Source organism: Protopterus annectens, chromosome 1.part0 (genome assembly GCF_019279795.1).
Source record: "Protopterus annectens isolate FY-2018-M chromosome 1.part0, PAN1.0, whole genome shotgun sequence".
Lineage (NCBI taxonomy): Eukaryota > Metazoa > Chordata > Ceratodontiformes > Protopteridae > Protopterus > Protopterus annectens.
The window spans coordinates 174,731,529-174,750,550 of record NC_056725.1 but is presented as its reverse complement, the minus strand read 5'-3'; the positions used below and the strand labels follow the sequence as shown (position 1 = coordinate 174,750,550).

The 19,022-nt window shown below is 43.0% G+C and overlaps 1 protein-coding gene across 1 annotated transcript in view; it reads left to right on the top strand.

Annotated features, from left to right (window-relative positions):
- Positions 1-19,022, top strand: part of ARHGAP35 (Rho GTPase activating protein 35) — a 1,275,888-nt gene that overhangs the window by 709,885 nt on the left and 546,981 nt on the right. Inside the window, exon 4 of the mRNA XM_044055505.1 lies at positions 12,813-12,890. Within this exon, the coding sequence (XP_043911440.1) occupies positions 12,813-12,890 (78 nt within the window). The remainder of the gene's footprint in view (positions 1-12,812; positions 12,891-19,022) is intronic.

Here is a 19,022-nt window from a genome sequence, read left to right as displayed (position 1 = left end):
CTTTCAAAGCTAGCCTTGGGTGATTTTATGAGGGATCATAGTTTCTTGCTGATACTGTTCAGGGATGTCTTCCCTTCTTGGGATTTTACTCTCTTCTGTACTAGTTTCCTCCACCTATTGTATAGCTTGTTTATGGCAGGGGTCCACCAGACTGATTTCCTTTTCTTGGAGAAGTGAGTCTTTGTTTTGCTTTGGGATAGCACAATCCATGCATTCTTGTAGGTGCCCGTAGAATGTATTAGTAAAAGATTTTGCAGCTGGGACCGTGTTCTCTTTTAGCATGGGGGCTTTGAAACTTTCCACCTCAGTCTTCAGTAACGTGAAGTTTTCTTTTGAAAAGTTTTTCATGGTGGTTTCCGTGACTGGGGGTGGGGGCGGAATGTGGATATCCAGAGTGATTTGTTTATGGTCAGATCTAACCATCGAGGAGTTGACCTCCGGAGTGGAACACCGGTCACCCATATTGATGATGACCAGGTCCAATATGTTGTCACCTCTGGTGGGAGTGTTGACCAGTTGATCCAGTGCGTTTGAGTTTATAAATTCTAGGAAATGTTGGGGAAGGGAGTTAGTACTTGAGTAGTTCTCCCAGTTAATGTTTGGGAAATTGAAATCACCCAATATTAGGGTGTTTGGTAGGGCCTTTGTTTCCCAGCGTTTCCAGAAATGCGGAATGGGGGTTCTGGGACATGGTGGGTGATCTGTAGCAAGCTACAATTTGAATTGCAGTTTTGTCCATTGTTAGTTGCACGTAGATGATCTCTGAAGCATTGTGCTGTGCCACTAACCTGGAGGTGTGGGTATCCTTGATGAATATGGATATGTCCCCGTCTCTTGTTTTTCTGACTGGGCTTGGTAGTTCTGGTGTGCTCTCTGAAGCCTTAAACCAGGTTTCTGTTACTGCACATATATTGATTTTCTCCATACTGAGGAGTGCCTCGAGTGTGTGCATTTTGAGGATGTTCTTCGTTACACATTGCTGCAGTCCTTACTATTGGGTAGTCCGCTGTCCAGTCGGCCCGAATACCAGAGTATATGGCTGACGTCGGTCAGGGCGCATTAGACTGACGTCAGTACGTCAGGGTACTAATGCGCATGACCGACGTCATATCCTCAGTCTTTTTTGCCGCATGGTCCGATGCAGAAGCAGTTTTGCGAGTGCAGGTTGGCGTTCTGAAATATTTCCGAAACCGGAGTTTCAGACCGAATCAGAGTTGGCTAAGTACCCCGTTGGGGAACATTTTGGTTTTTTCTTGCCTCAGTATTTAACCGGATGTCAGAAAAAGTGAATAACTGTATTTCTTATGGGAAACGGATACCTCATAGGGATTACCATACCTTGTGTATACCTTGTTTAGGGCCTGAGCACGACGTTGTTGGATGCCGCTCTTGTGCTAGGTTTAACAAACGCACTATTAAGAGACGGTTAGACTGTGCTAGGTTAGTGTTTGGGAAGCGTTGCAATTATAAAATGCCGTCAGATGCTCCGACGCCCGCTTCTTCCAAGAAGCGCAAGGACAAAACAGCGAAGCCTAGGGTTGATGAACCGGCAGTCCCAGACGTCGGTTCTTTAGAAGGCTCAGTGGAGCCAGAGGTTTTGCCAGGAGTTTCTATGGAGTCTCAGGCAGAGACTTTACTGATGTTCTTCGTCTTCCCTTGCTGCAGTCCTGACAATTGGGTATAGTCCGCGTCCCAGTCGGCCCGAATACCAGAGTATAAGGCTGACGTCGGTCATGGCGCCTTTGAGACTGGCGTCCAATGTCAGGGTACTAAGCGCATGACCGACGCCATTTCCTCAGTCTTTTTGCCGCATGGTCCGATGCAGAAGCAATTTAGTGCAGGTTGGCGTTCTGAGATTTTCGAAACCGGAGTTTCAGACCGAGTACAGAGTTGGCTAAGTACCCGCTAGAACATTTTGGTTTTCCTTGCCTCAGTATATTACCGGATCTCAGAAAAAGTGAATAACTGTATTTCTTGTGGGCAGCAGATACCGCATAGGGATTATCATACATTGTGTATACCTTGTTTAGGGCCTGAGCGCGGCGTTGTTGGGTGCCGCTCTTGTGCTAGATTTAATAAGCGGACTATGAAGGGGGGGCTTGATTGTGCTAGGTTAGTGTTTGGGAAGCGCGGATGCCTGCTTCATCTAAGAAGCGCAAGGACAAAACAGTGAAGTCTAGGGTGAGGAACCGGCAGTCCCGGACGCCGGTCAGGGAGCCAGAGGTTTTGCCAGGAGACACTATGGAGTCTCAGGCAGATACTTTACTGTTACAGGATGTGTCCTCTCAGGAAGTAGGCCAGGCTGAGGGGCTTCTCAGGTAACTGTTCTTCCCTCTCTTCCCAAGGTAGTTAGGGCCTCTCCTTCTGTTTCCAGAGCTTCTTTAGAGGAAGGCCAAGTTCAGCTTCTGTGGGGCTTCCCTAGCATTTCGGCTCTGTGCCTAAGAAACATATGCTTAAAATGGCTGAAGATTTGATTACTCTGATTAGAGGTTCTATGCCCCACCTGATAAGAGGCCTAGGGTGGAACAGGAGTTTGATAGTTTTGAACAGTGTTCACAGGCTTCAGAGTCTTCTGTGGAAGACTTGCAAGAGTTTCCTGCTTATTCTGATTCTGATGTGGATGATTCCACTCCTTCAGCTTCTCCTCCTGAGGATTTTTCATTTTCAGAGACTCTTCACTCCATGAGGGAGCACTTTAAATGGGAAGGCCAAGATTACTCTGACTCCAGAAAAGGCTTAGGGAATTCTTGTTTTGCCTCAGCATAGGCCCTTAGCTATTCCTCCTGTGTTGAATGTGGTGGAGGATGTTTTGCAGAGGCTTCTCTGAACCCTGATTCCTTGCCTCCTGCTCCTGTTAAGCCTGATAGGTATTATAGGGTGGCCCAAGCTCATAAGTATTTGTTTAAGAGTCCCAGGGCGGACCCAGAAACTGTTTCTCAGGGGCCTAAAGGTGTTAAAGCTTCTGTTGTTAAAAATCCTGTACCCTCTGATAAAGAGGCAAGGGCTTTGGATAGGTGGGGTAAGAAAGTATATACTTCTTCCACTCTAGCCATGAGGGCGTTGAATTGTCAATTTCATATGCTGAAATATCAGAATTATCTCCTTTCACAATTGAAATCTAAGGTGGATGCTTTGGCGGAAGGTATTGAGTGTAAAGAATTGCTGGATTTGGTTCATGTGTCTGAACAAGTGGGTAAGCATTCTTTGCAGTGTGGTTTTGATGCTGTTCAGGCCTCCTCGAGGGTGGCTGCTACTAGTTCTGTTCTTCGCAGACATGCATGGTTGAAGGATCAGAATTTAGCTGAGCATGTTAAGACCAGGATTTTGGATGCTCCTTTACAGTCTGATGTGTTGTTTGGACCGCCTGTGGAAGCAGTTTTAAAGAAAATGGAGGACAAAGCTAAGTCTATGCAGACTGTTAAAGATTTTGCAGGTGCAGCCTCCGAAGTTTAGTAGAAATTGGCCTGCTAAGGGGTGGACATATCCTGCTTATGGTTCCCAGTCTAGGGGTAGATCTAGACGTGGTAGGGGCAGGGCTCAAGGTTCGTTTAGGTCTAGATCAGACAGTTCACCTGCTCAGACTTCTGGTGAGGGCAGGGGTCAGTCCTTTCGTAAGCAGAACCAATGACCTGCCTTTTCAGCTGCCAGTGGACTCTCGTCTGGCAGCTCCTTTGGGAGGAAGATTGTCTCTTTTCAAAGAAAATTGGGATTTAATCACTCAAGACAGATGGGTGCTGGATATCATTCATCACGGGTACAGATTTTATTTCCACACAATGCCCCTTTCAAAGGCATGCCAGATGTTCCTCCTCCGCAAAGAAAAGAGGCTCTCAAGCAAGTTTCTCAGTTACTCCAGATAGGGGCTATTCAGCCAGTCCCTGTGTCAGAAAGGGGCGATTTTATTCTCGCCTGTTCCTAGTACCAAAGAAGGGGAACACGTGGAGACCAATTTTGGATTTATCTATCCTCAACACTTATCTGGACATTCCCAAGTTCAAGATGTTGACGTTACAGCAACTGTTACCTCTGCTGGGCAAGGATCACTGGATGGTAACTTTGGATCTCAAGGAAGCTTACCTTCATGTGCCCATAAGGCTAAGTTGCAGAAAGTATCTGGTTTCGAACTGGAGATTTTCATTATCAGTTCTCTGCATTGCCCTTTGGCTTATCTACTGCCAGAGTATTCACAAAGGTTCTGGCTCCAGTGATAGCTTACTTCAGGCTTCAAGGCATTCAAATTTATCCTTACTTGGACGACTGCCTGATTCTGGCTCAAGAAAAGAACACCTTCTACAGCATCTGGAATATGTCATAGCAGTGCTAAGATGCCTAGGGTATTCTGTGAACGAAATAAAGTCCAGTCTAGTACCCTCTCAAGACATGTGCTTTCTGGGTGTGAGACTGAATACAGCAGCCCAGATGGCCTTTTAACCCCGGACAAACAAAAGAGTCTGTCACTTTACTTCCATCAACTATCTCATCAGTCCGTGCTGACTGCAAGGACAGTCCTTCAAGCATTAGGGTTCATGGCATCTTGTATTCTGGTGCTTCCCAATGCCAAACTGCATATGAGGAAGCTGCAATGGTATCTCAAAATGTATGGACACAGCACTGCCAGGATTTGGACACTGTCATTCAAATAATACCTTGCCTTCAAAAGGAATTCTTGTGGTGGGCTCAGGAATGTCACCTAAACAAGGGACTCTCTGTGACCCGGCCAGAGGCGAGTCAGATTTTAACGACAGATGCCTCGGACACTGCTTGGGAGCTCATCTAAATGGAAAGTGGATACAAGACAAGTGGCCTGCCAGACTACAGCATCTACATATCAACATGAAGGAGATGTTAGCAGTCCAGTTTGCATTGATGGCGTTCAAGGAGTTACTTCTTCCAGGGCAGGTGTTGATTCTGACAGACAACACAACTGTCATGTGGTACATCAACAAGCAAGGGGAACACATTCTTATCCTCTATGCAGGCAAGCAATGATTTTATGGGAGACTGCTAAGCCTGCAACTGACTCTTCAGGCAAGGTTTCTGCCAGGAGCACAGAACTCCCTAGCAGATGTATTAAGCAGACAAATCATGGATCCCCACGAGTGGAAACTGGATCTTCATGTATTTCAGAAATTGACAGTGTCATGGGGAACTCCAGACATAGATCTGTTCGCTTCTCCACTAAACCACCAGCTGCCAAAGTATTGCACAAAGGGGTTTCATCACACAGCTTGGAAAGTGGATGCTCTGTCTTTCAGTTGGAAAAACCTTCATGTCTATGCTTTTCCACCTCTACCTCTTCTTCCAAAGGTATTACTAAAGGTCAGACAGGACAGGCCAAGGATGATTTTGATAGCTCCAGATTGGCCTCGGCAACACTGGTACCCACTTCTAAGGAGTCTTGTAAAGAAGCCTCCATGGCCTTTACCTCTGATTCCTCATCTGTTATCTCAGAAGGACGGTCATCTGCTCAATGTCAAGCTTCAATCTCTCCATCTCACAGCTTGGCATATTCTGTGTTGAAACATGGAAGGTCTCAGCTTCCTCAACAAGTTTTAAATGTGATTATGGAAGCTAGAAGGCCTAGTACTAGGAGAGTGTACTCAGAAAAATGGAAGAGATTTTTATTTTGGTGTACAGCAAAGAATTTGGAGATTTCAGAGCCTAATTTGAGTGTGGCTCTTCAATATCTTACTGAGTTATTGCACAAAGGTTTGTCTTTCTCATCCATAAAGATTCATGCTGCAGCAATTTCAGCTCACTATGATTGTGACCCACCTTTGTTTTCGCATCCTTTGTTCAAGCAGTTTCTTAGAGGGGCAAAGAATATAAGACCCCCACGTAGAGCTCCTACTCCTGCTTGGGATCTCAATTTTGTGTTGGAAAAACTTACTCTACAACCTTTTGAGCCGGCAGCTACTGCTGAATTGAAATATTTGTCATGGAAGACTGCTTTTCTGTTGGCTATTACTTCTGCAAGAAGGGTGTCTGAGTTGCAGGCCCTTATGGCAGTAGAGCCCTTTTGATTTTCCATAAGGACAGGGTATCATTACGCACTAATCCTTCCTTTATGCCTAAGGTGGTTTCTAGTGTGGCTTTAAACCAAACTATTCATTTGCCTACTTTTTGCAGATCCTCAAAATAAAGGGGAAAAGATTTTGCACACTTTAGATGTACACAGGCAATTGCGTTATTATTTGAGCAGGACTAAAGATTTTAGGCAGTCTCAGCAGTTACTTGTTTCTTTTGCTTTAAGTTCACAGGGCAAGCCTGTGTCAAAACAAACTATTTCTAGGTGGATTGGCTTTTGCATTGCATTTTGTTATTCCCGTCATGGCAAAGAGGTTCCAGCTGGGATTAGGCCTCATTCCACTAGGGCTACTGCCACTTCAACAGCATTTCTAAGGGGTGGCAACTAAGGATATTCTGGAAGCAGCTACTTGGAGTTCAGTGCATACTTTCTCTAGGCATTATCACCTGCCTATATACTCTAAGACTAGAGCTGGTTTTGCCACAGCTGTTTTACAAGGCATGTTGTCAGCTCCTGCTACTTTATAATTTGCCAGCCTCCCTTACCTCTGCTTTGGGATTCTACCCAATTGTCAGGACTGCAGCAAGGGAAGACGAAGAACATAGTACAGTTTTGTACCTACCATAAATGTAGATGTTCGAGGATTCCCTTGCTGCAGTCCACCTCCCTCCTTCCCCTCTGTGTTTCAGGGTGGTTGTGTAGGTGAGTTTACATGCTTATATTTTTTGTATATATTACTGTATATATTGTACATGTTTTTTGGTGCAGGTTGTTTTTGGGACTTGTCTTTTTGGGTCTTCTGACATCTGGGGCAAGAAAAGACTGAGGAAATGACGTCGGTCATGCGCATTAGTACCCTGACGTACTGACGTCAGTCTAAGGCGCCATGACCGTCAGCCTTATACTCTGGTATTCGGGCCGACTGGGACGCGGACTATACCCAATTGTCAGGACTGCAGCAAGGGAATCCTCGAACATCTACATTTATGGTAGGTACAAAACTGTACTTTACAGGATGTGCCTTCTCAGGAGGTAGGCCAGGCTGAGGGGGCTTCTCAGGTAACTGTTCTTCCCTCTCTTCCCAAGGTAGTTAGGGCCTCTCCTTCTGTTGCCAAAACTTCTTTGAGAGGTAGGCCAAGTTCAGCTTCAGTGGGGGCTTCTCCAAGCATTTCAGGTTCTGTGCCTAAGAAACATATGCTTAAAATGGCAGAAGATTTGATTACTATGATTAGAGGTTCTATGCCCCCTCCTGATAAGAGGCCTAGGGTGGAACCGGAGTTTGATAGTTTTGAACAGTGTTCAGAGGCTTCTGAGTCTTCTGCGGAAGATTTGCAGGAGTATCCTCCTTATTCTGATTCTGATGTGGATGATTCCACTCCTACAGCTTCCCCTCCTGAGGATTTCTCATTTTCAGAGACTCTGCATTCCATGAGGGAGCACTTTAAATGGGAAGGCCAGGATTACTCTGATTCCAGGAAAAGGCTTAGGGAATTCTTGTTTTTGCCCCAGCATAGGCCCTTAGCTATACCTCCTGTGTTGAATGTGGTGGAAGATGTTTTGCAGAGGCTTCCCTGAACCCTGATTCTTTGCCTCCTGCTCCTGTTAAACCTGATAGGTACTGTAGGGTGCCTGAAGCTCATAAGTATCTTTTTAAGAGTCCTAGGGCAGACCCGAAACTGTTTCTCAGGGACCTAAAGGTGTTAAGGCCTCTGTGGTTAAAAACCCTATTCCCACTGATAAAGAGGCAAGGGCTTTGGATAGATGGGGAAAGAAAGTGTATACTTCTTCCACTTTAGCCATGAGGGCGTTGAATTGTCAGTTTCACATGCTTAAATATCAAAATTATCTCCTTTCACAACTGAAATCTAAGGTGGATGCTTTGGCGGAAGGTATAGAGTGTAAAGAGTTGCTGGATTTAGTTCATGTGTCTGAACAAGTGGGTAAGCATTCTTTGCAATGTGGTTTTGATGCTGTACAGGCCTCCTCGAGGGTGGCTGCCACTAGTTCTGTTCTTCGCAGGCATGCCTGGTTGAGGGATCAGAATTTAGCTGAGCATGTTAAGACAAGGATTTTGGATGCTCCTTTACAGTCTGATGTGTTGTTTGGTTCGCCTGTGGAAGCAGTTTTAAAGAAAATGGAGGACAAAGCTAAGTCTATGCAAACTGTTAAAGATTTTTTGCAGGTGCAGCCTCCAAGTTTAGTAGAAATTGGCCTACTAAGGGATGGACATATCCTGCTTATGATTCCCAGTCTAGGGGTAGGTCTAGACGTGGTAGGGGCAGAGCTCAAGGTTCTTTTAGGCCTAGACCAGGAGTTCACCTGCTCAGACTTCTGGTGAGGGCAGGGGTCAGTCCTTTCGTAAACAGACCCAATGACCTGCCTCTTCAGCTGCCAGTAGATTCTCGCCTGGCAGCTCCTTTGGGAGGAAGACTGTCTCTTTTCAAGGAAAATTGGGATTTAATTACTCAAGACAGATGGGTGTTGGATATCATTCACCACGGTTACAGGTTTTATTTCCATACATTGCCCCTTTCAAAGGCATGCCAGACGTTCCTCCTCCACAAAGGAAAGAGGCTTACAAGCAAATTTCTCAGTTACTCCAAATAGGGGCCATTCAGCCAGTCCCTGTATCAGAAAGGGGCCTAGGATTTTATTCTCGCCTGTTCCTAGTTCCAAAGAAGGGGGACACGTGGAGACCAATTTTGGATTTATCTATCCTCAACACTTATCTGGACATTCCCAAGTTCAAGATGTTGACGTTACAACAGCTTTTACCTCTGCTGGGCAAAGATCACTGGATGGTAACTTTGGATCTCAAGGAAGCTTACCTTCATGTGCCTATAAGACTGAGTTGCAGGAAATATCTGCGTTTTCGAGCTGGAAATTCTCATTATCAGTTCTCTGCATTGCCCTTTGGCTTATCTACTGCGCCCAGAGTACTCACAAAGGTTCTGGCTCCAGTGATAGCTTACTTCAGGCTAAAAGGAATTCAAATCTGTCCTTACTTGGACGACTGCCTGATTCTGGCTCAAGAAAAGGAAGACCTTCTACAGCATCTGGAATATGTTATAGCAGTGCTAAGATGCCTAGGGTATTCTGTGAACGAAATAAAGTCCAGTCTAGTACCCTCTCAAGACATGTGCTTTCTGGGTGTGAGACTGAATACAGCAGCCCAGATGGCCTTTTTAACCCCGGACAAACAAAAGTCTATCACTTTACTTCCATCAACTATCTCATCAGTCCGTGCTGACTGCAAGGACAGTCCTTCAAGCATTAGGGTTCATGGCATCTTGTATTCTGGTGCTTCCCAATGCCAAACTGCATATGAGGAAGCTACAATGGTATCTCAAAAATGTATGGACACAGCACTGCCAGGATTTGGACACTGTCATTCAAATAATACCTTGCCTTCAAAAGAATTTTTGTGGTGGGCTCAGGAATGTCACCTAAACAAGGGACTCTCTGTGACCCGGCCAGAGGCGAGTCAGATTTTAACGACAGATGCCTCGGACATTGCTTGGGGAGCTCATCTGAATGGAAAGTGGATACAAGACAAGTGGCCTGTCAGACTACAGCATCTACATATCAACATGAAGGAGATGTTAGCAGTCCAGTTTGCATTAATGGCTTTCAAGGAGTTACTTCTTCCAGGGCAGGTGTTGATTCTAACAGACAACACAACTGTCATGTGGTACATCAACAAGCAAGGGGAACACATTCTTATCCTCTATGCAGGCAAGCAATGATTTTATGGGAGACTGCGCTAAGCTTGCAACTAACTCTTCAGGCAAGGTTTCTGCCGGGAGCACAGAACTCCTTAGCAGATGTGTTAAGCAGACAAATCATGGATCCCCACGAGTGGAAACTGGATCTTCATGTATTTCAGAAATTGACAGTGTCATGGGGAACTCCAGACATAGATCTGTTCGCTTCTCCACTAAACCACCAGCTGCCAAGGTTTTGCACAAAGGGGTTTCATCACACAGCTTGGAAAGTGGATGCTCTGTCTTTCAGTTGAAAAAACCTTCATGTGTATGCCTTTCCACCTCTGCCTCTTCTTCCAAAGGTGCTATTAAAAGTCAGACAAGACAAGCCAAGGATGATTTTGATAGCTCCAGATTGGCCTCTGCAACATTGGTACCCACTACTAAGGAGTCTGGTAAGGAAGCCTCCATGGCCTTAACCTTTGATTCCTCATCTGTTATCTCAGAGGGACGGTCATCTGCTCAATGTCAAGCTTCACTCTCTTCATCTAACAGCCTGGCATATTCTGTGTTGAAACACAGCAGGTCTCAACTTCCTCAACAAGTTTTAAATGTGATTATGGAAGCTAGAAGACCTAGTACAAGGGAAGTGTACGCAGAAAAATGGAAGAGATTTTTATTTTGGAGTACAGCAAAGAATTTGGAGATTTCTGAGCCTAATTTGAGTGTGGCTCTTCAATATCTTACTGAGTTATTGGACAAAGGTTTGTCCTTCTCTTCCATTAAGATTCATGCTGCAGCAATTTCAGCTCACTATGATTGTGACCCACCATTGTTTTCGCATCCTTTGTTCAAGCAATTTCTTAGAGGGGCAAAGAATATAAGACCACCACGTAGAGCTCCTACTCCTGCTTGGGATCTCAATTTTGTGTTGGAAAAACTTACTCTACAACCTTTTGAGCCTGCGGCTACTGCTGAATTGAAATACTTGTCATGGAAGACTGCTTTTCTGTTGGCTATTACTTCTGCAAGAAGGGTGTCTGAGTTGCAGGCCCTTATGGCAGTAGAGCCCTTTTGATTTTCCATAAGGATAGGGTATCATTACGTACTAATCCTTCCTTTATGCCTAAGGTGGTTTCTAGTGTGGCTTTAAACCAAACCATTCATTTGCCTACTTTTTATGCAGACCCCAAAATAAAGGGGAAAAGATTTTGCACACTTTAGATGTACACAGGCAATTGCGTTATTATTTAAGCAGGACTAAGGATTTTAGGCAGTCTCAGCAGTTGTTTGTTTCTTTTGCTTTGAGTTCACAGGGCAAGCCTGTGTCAAAACAAACTATTTCTAGGTGGATTGGGTTTTGCATTGCATTTTGTTATTCCCATCATGGCAAGGAGATTCCAGCTGGGATTAGGCCTCATTCCACTAGGGCTACTGCCACTTCAACAGCATTTCTAAGGGGGGTGGCAACTAAGGATATTTTGGAGGCAGCTACTTGGAGTTCAGTACATACTTTCTCTAAGCATTATCACCTTCCTATCTACTCTTAAGTCTAGGGCTGGTTTTGCCACAGCTGTTTTGCAAGGCATGTTGTCAGCTCCTGCTTCTTTATGATTTGCCAGCCTCCCTTACCTCTGCTTTGGGATTCTACTCAATAGTAGGACTGCAGCAATGTGTAACGAAGAACATAGTACAGTTTTGTACCTACCATAAATGTAGATGTTCGAGGATACACATTGCTGCAGTCCAATTTACCCTCCCTCCTTCCCCTCTGTGTTTAGGGGTGGTTGTGTAGGTGAGGTTATCTGCTGATATTTTTGTATATATTTTTGTATATATTCTACATATTTTTGGTGCAGGTATTTTGGGCCTTGTCTTTTTAGAGTCTTCTGACATCTGGGGCAAGAAAAGACTGAGGATATGACGTCGGTCATGCGCATTAGTACCCTGACGTACTGACGTCAGTCTAATGCGCCCTGACCGACGTCAGCCATATACTCTGGTATTCGGGCCGACTGGACAGCGGACTACCCAATAGTAAGGACTGCAGCAATGTGTATCCTCGAACATCTACATTTATGGTAGGTACAAAACTGTACTTTTATACTTCTGGCATTGAGTAGCATTACCCTTAGTTTTTTGTTACTTGTGCTATTTACGGCGCTGGGTTTGTCTTTTGAGCCTTGCCTAAAAAAGTAAGTATGTCTTTTTTGCTGTAAATCTTTGGGCTCACTACACCTACCGAGTATGTCAGACTGCCATGATTCTGAGAGTCCCCTCCCCACCCCCCATTTGACAAGAGCTGGTTATCGCAGATCTGTCGGGCAGTTTTTAATTGATTTTAATCTGCCTCCCTTTCCTTCTGCATGTCACAGAAGTCTTCAGGGAAGGTGTGTGCAACAGGTAAACATGGGGCCTACACTAGCATCCATGACTGTAGCTCCTCGAGCATCCCTGCTCTCCATCTGCAAGTAAATGGGTGGTTCTGGGTTTGTCTCCACTCGGGGGTTCATTAATAAGCAGTGCCTCTTCACTGTGGTCTTCCTTTGGCTGCCTCCTCCAGCATCAGACTACTACCCGAACGCGAGTCAGATTATAGTTAGAGGTCCGTCACTTTTTGTCATAGTATTATTTTAGTGTATGTCACGAGGGCTGGTTAGCACTGCATCCCTGAAGAAATGCAGGCTTTCATAGATGGAGAGTGAAAAACGGTACAGAATGTAAAAGGGGTACGTATGTTCCTTACATTTCTGTAGTTGGCACAAATTTGATGTAGGTCCTGCAGTAAAGACTGACTCCTTAAAAAAATTGTTCAAAAAGTGATGTGCAGAAGATGGATAAAATGAGATGTAATGATTTAGGAGCTGTTATGCCAAGTACTTTACCTATCTGTTCTACTTGAGCTTTTGAGACAAACTGCCCAGTTAGTCTTGTATAGAAATGTTCTCATTGAGTTGAGGCTTAAATAGAGCCGATGCATATTGCTTCATTTTATTTTTTGGATGGAAGTGTTCATTGCATTCATGCATTCTGTATATGTGCTTATAGTTTGCACTGAAAGTCTTTACTTTGTTTTATAGGGTTGAGTACAGAAGGTATTTATCGTGTGAGTGGGAATAAATCAGAAATGGAGAGTCTACAGAGACAGTTCGATCAAGGTAACGCATTTTGTTTTTAACAGCATGCAGTGTGTTTTTGCATTTTATGTAAAATGTAGGGTTTATTGTTCTTGTTCATCATTCTTGTAAACAGTGTTAAGTAGTGGGAAAATCCAAAGTTTACAAGAGTACACAGACTTCTTGCTTTGAAGGCGGGGGGGATGTCTGCGCTTTATTCCGTTTCTTAATATAATGAAAAGTACAGTTAACGTGATCACTATCGTATGACCTTAGTGTACACAGAAATTCTGTATACACTGTATTGGCACTAACTGGTAATAAATAAGAATTCTAACTAGAGGAAGTTGACTTCATTCAGTCTAAAAAGAATTGGCTTATGCCTCCATTTCAGAAAGTCATTTTGAATGTCATAAGCATTCTGATATTTAAGTGTTTTCAATTTTTTTTACTATTATAAATTTGAAAGCAAAAGTTAACACCAATTTTACTTGGATTTCTTCCTAGGTCCTTCAGTCTCTTAGCCCTCAAAATTTCTATGACTTGTCATATTTTCCCAAAATTTGTCTGTTATCTGTCATTTCCATCTCTTTGCTTGAGAATTCTAAAGCATATGTTTTGTGCCTGCCTCCATAGGAGATTCATAGGTGGTTACTCGGCTGATGGCCATGGGGCCCTTACAAGCCTAGCCAAGAGTTTATCCCCAAAAAGAAACCTCAGTCAGCACTTGCCCCTGTCAGTGAGGGACACAGGTGGAACCCCTTGGACAAATTTGTGGTTTCCCATCCACTCATCAAGGTTGCACTTGAAGAGGGTCGGCGAGATACTTTGTGTGTGGCAAGTCTGTTCCAGAGATGGGGCAGCCTCTTGGAGACAAACCTGTCTTTCTAGCAGATTTGTTGAGGTCTCGTATTAGATTCAGGCTTTTCTAGTGGGTAATGCGTGAGGAGTTAGACTTAACAGATGTGGAGCATCTCTTGTAGGGCAAGGTCTGAGATTGCTTTGTAGGCTTCTCACAGATCACCTCTGAGGAATCTGTATGATAGAGTAGAGTGATAGTGATTTGAGCCTGTCCGTGTAGGACAGGTTTTAGAGGCCATGCATTCTCTTTGTGAGGCATTTCTGTGGCCTTTCCAGTTGGTGCAGATGTTTGGAGATGTACATACCACATGGGGCATTATACTCCATTATTGAGCTAATGAGGGAGGAGTATAGAGAGGTAATGCCCTCCTTCTTTCTGGATGCAATCCCTTTACTTATGAGATGAACCATGTAAAAAGCTTTTCTGATTACTGCCACTACATGATGGTTGAATGTGAGATTGGGTTCCAATCTGGCCCTTTGTAACTTAGAGTGAGGTGGTAGAAAGTGCAAAATGTGCACTCCCTGTGATCAGCAGATAACATAAGATAAAAACACATTTCCAGTTGTCTATCATCCAGTTCCACTCCCATTTGTTCTCTGTATAAAACCTGTGAACTACTTTTATAAATATCTGTTTGAAAGTTTCAGTACTTCCCCCTCTGCTTGACCTGATGCTAATCCATTTTTTCAAGGTTCGAGTCGTCTACTGCTTTGTCCAACCCTTCCCTAACCTACTAAAGTCTTAAGTTATAGATTTGCAATTGAGTACAGGGGATGTTAGTAGTGCAAAGTTCCCAAAATCGAATTACTGTTTAGTTCCTGTGTCACATTTGCCGTATGTAAGCTGATTTTGTTTAAAAGTAACCACTTTCTTCCAATGTGTCCTGTCTTTGTGGTGGGATTTTTAGTACTTCATTTCTGTAAATATCTGAATATGCCACCACATTCACTGAAATTTCCAAGGGTAGTTAATCTTCCTGATCAGATCTCTTCTGATTTACTTTTTATGAAAATGTTCCTTTCTGTATGACCTCAATTTAGTCTGATGTATTCCTCAAAATTGTAAGCAGAAGCCTGTGTATAAACGTGGCATCCTCCACCTCCCTTCCTCTTTAGTTGTAATATTCTTTGTCTTTGTATTCCTCCAGCAGTGTTTATATTCACTGGAGTGGGTGGAGTGAGAGATGGTGCTGTGGCATTTAAAAATGTCTAATCAGATGCACTGTGATGGGAGTGATAGTTGTTTAGATTGCGTTTGTTGTTGCCCGTCATGGATTTCAGTTTGCATGACCCTTTAGCTAAAATATTTTGTACTTTCCACATATATTACTTGGAAATTTTTGTTAATTTAATTCTAATGTTTTGCTTACATGTGACCCTTAATATGTGGGAATTCTTAGTCAGCTATCCCTACACAGTGGACTTTTCCTTTTCTTTCTCTCACCACTTTAGATTTTTTTTATTGTATAGTGCCTTGGAAAGTTTGTGGCATATACTTAAAACTTTAGAGAGGATTAGATCTAATTTTTCACAGTCATCTACATAAAGCCTGAACTGTGTTCTTCCATACTGTGCTTTATTCAGTTTTTTTATTCCTTTCTTAACCTTTTGGCCAGTACCTCTATTACATATGAACATAGTCTTGAAGGGTTAACCTTGCCTGTTGCTTGCCTTAATTTATCTTTTGAACATCCATTTGTCAATGCATTAAATTTAACCTTTTTATAAAGTAATCTAACCAAGTTAATGAAGTTGTCTCTAGCCTGTAACATCTTACAGTTTCAAACAGGAATTGTCAGTTGACTGTCGGATTCTTAGATAACGAACAGAACAGTCTCGGTGGTGGATTTTTGTTTGCCGTAGTCTATTGCCTTCCAGTTACCTCATAGTTTTGTTTTCTCTTAAGAAAAGCTGTGCCCTGTCGTATCAAGTTTGAGAAGGTTTTATTAAACTTTGCTACCAAGCACCTTGGCTAAGATCTAAATATCTGTTCTAATGAAATGAACCTGTTTGCTGGGTGTGTTTTGTACCTTTCCGTTTTGGGTAGGATTACCTATCCAGGGCTGTTCCACTGAAGGGATATGTAGTGGAATAAGGAGTTAAATAATTCAGAGAGCTCCTCTAATACCTCCTCTGTTGTTGAATTCAATTAGAATGCCATCTGGTCTTGGGCCCTTCCCACGTTTCATACATTGGATTGTGTGCTATACTTCCTGTAGCCGATATTTGTTCATTTATTATTTTTCATTAAATTGTCTAGAGTAAACTGTCTGAATTGAACCACTGTCGTGTCTGTTTTCCAGTCAAAATAATGTTATACTCTCAAGGTCACTAACCATGTTCTTGTGTATGCACTTATTTCGTTGATAAATTGCCTTTTTCTTTTTTCACACTGTATATTTAACCTTTTTTTACCCTCGCTGGACCCACCAGAAGTCCCCTCTTCTTCGACATTCCACCCGTACTTGAAAAATCGTGACCCTTTGTAGTTGGTGTCTACTAATGTTAATTTTTGCAAACTTTATCAATATTCTGTTTCTTGCCTTTGCCATTATATTGCTGTAAATGTTTCATAGGTGTGTACTAGGCTAATAGCCCTGGAGCCTTTACAAACCTAGCCCATAGATGTGCCCTGGCATTGTGCCGCCCAGTGTTAGTTCCCAGTGCCTCTGTCGAGTAGACCTACTGCAGTGATCCCCAGTTTGAACTTTCTATCTCCCATCCACTCATCAAGATTTCTGTTGAGGGTCAGTGAGGTGTTCTGCTTGACATGTATGGGAAGTCTATTCCAGAGCATGGGCTGTCTGTGGGTTATGAACCTGTCCCTCCAGCATGTTCGGTTGATTGTGGTAATGAGGTTGAGGTCTCTGGAGCATGTGGTGCAGAGGGATTTGGATTTCTTTAGATGCAACATTTCTAACAGAGCTGGGTCAGACATGGCTTTGTAAATCAAGCAAAGATTGCCTCTTAGTAGACAATATGAGACAGCGAATAGCTGGAGTTTTAGTCTGTCCATGTAGGACATCTGTTTAAGGCCTAGGATCCTCTTTGTGAGGTACTTTTGTGACTTTTCCAGCTGTTGCGTGTGTCTAGTGAGGTACATGCCAAATGGGGCGTTATACTCGATGATTGGCCTAATGAGGGAAGAGTAGAGAGAGATGACCTCTTTCTTTCTCGATGCAAAACCCTAGGTAATGAGATGTGCCACATAGAAGGACTTTCTGACCACAGTGGCAATGTGGTGGTTGAAAGAGAGGTTGCGGTCAACCTGTGTCCCCGGATCGCTTATACCGCCTTCAGTGTTCAGTGGACTCCAATCGATGTGGTAATTAGTGGGAACTGAGCTTTTCCCAAAGGGGATGACTACGCATTTTTTTTGGCATTAAGCTTAAGGCCATGGTTTCAACACCAGTCATTAGTCTCTGTGAGGCCTTTCTGTAGGATGTCTGCATCACTTGGGGAGTTGTTAATGGCTCCCAGCTTGCAGTCGTCTGCGAACTTGGTCAGCCAGAGTCCCTTCTTGTTTGCTGGACTTCTGAGAAGTATATGCCAAACAGGAGAGGACCCAGGACCAATCCGTGTGGGACGCCACTCATGACTGGTTGGCAGTCTGACTTGTCACACTGTGGGTTCTATCTGTGAGCCAGTTTGCAACCCACCTAGTGATGATAGGGGTTGATGCCTAGTTTGGTGAGTTTATCAATAATTCCCGAGTTTCCTTTTGTTTTGTATACTTCACTTGCTTCTTTCTGTTGCACCCCCTGCCATGATTTGTCTTTAAAATTTGCCTTCACCCTGTCCCATTGTATAGGGCCTATCATCTCCCTGTCATGTTGTCTTTTATATGTTGTAGGGTACAGTCTTATTACAATAATACTTTTGTAGAGGACATTCATTTATGTTGACTTTCTAGCCTTTTGTTCTGTCAAGTCCATATTACATGGTACATCCTGTGGTGACTGTTAGTCTGAGATACCTCTGTCCTGGATTATTTCTAAATGCATTTTATTAGTAAATATATTTTAGTGAAACAAGTTAAATCTAGGAATAAATGATTTCCACCATGATGGGCAAACAGGTTGACTAGCTTGAAATCTAGGGAAAAAAATTGTAGCTAAAATAAGAAACACTCTAATGCTTAAAATGAGCATAACTATAAAAATAACTAATTTTTTAGGAGAAGAGTTAGGAGGGCTAAATGCTTCTGTGAACCACAACTTGCTTTATCAGTTCATGTTCTAATAACAAAATTAAGCATTTGAGAGCTTGTGGAAAGGCTGAAGCACTGGGTATTGGCACTGACTTACAAAATGCCAATATAAGTGAGCCTGAAATGTTGATCATTCTAGATAAGTTTAGTAATTATTGGTTGTAATGTCTCGGCAGTTGAAATGGAATGGAAGGGTACCCGGCTATTTCAATGAGTATTGTTTCTAGGGTGGCTAATCAAGCATTCTTCTGCTGCAGGGTTAGATGGCTTAAAATGGTTGCTTTGTAAATAACATAGATTCCATGTTTTAACGGCCATGATTATGAAATCATTAGTGGTTTTCTGGCCAGTGATTAGGGAAAGACTATAGAGGCCCCAATAACAAAATGTCATTTATGCTATACTGTGGATGATTACAGACCTATTAATTTCAGAATGCTTTCCTAGTCCAATTGTGGACAATAAGGGCTGTGAAATGCATTATCCCTTACCTCCATTACCTTGTTTCTTAGAGTTGTCCATCTGGTTTGATATGTGGTATCCCAGGCTGAATAGATGCAGAATCTTGAATAGCATTATCTAAAACTTAGAATTTCACTCCCAGATGCATTTAATTTGTCCAATATTGTGTTCAGGTCTTTGCATTTCAGAGTGTATTGCCCTTTTAATTTTTATGAAAAGCATAGCCTACCCGAGAGTCTTGTCTCCACATATCCAGTCATTTTTTGGACATGGTTATTTGGCAATAAATTCTAAAAACATAGCTGTATGTTTAATGCCAAATTAGTTCTCTCGTTTGTGTATGAAGTTCTGAAAAAGCTTTCAAATTGTGATAATCTGCTAGCGCTTCCTTATTACCTTTACTTCCCGAAAATGTATCCTTTTTCAAATAATCCAGCTTCCTTTAGAGTTAAATCGTGAGTGATTTTTTTTTTAAGTAACTTTTTGGGCTTGTTCTGTTCCATAAAGACCTGTCTTCCCTGTCCTTGGTTTGATCAACAGAGGTTTCCTGCAAAGTTCACTGTTTTAGTTTGTAGATCTCATTTTATTTTAAGTAATGTTCCCTGACCTTTCTCTCTCTCCCTCCTAAAAAACAAGAT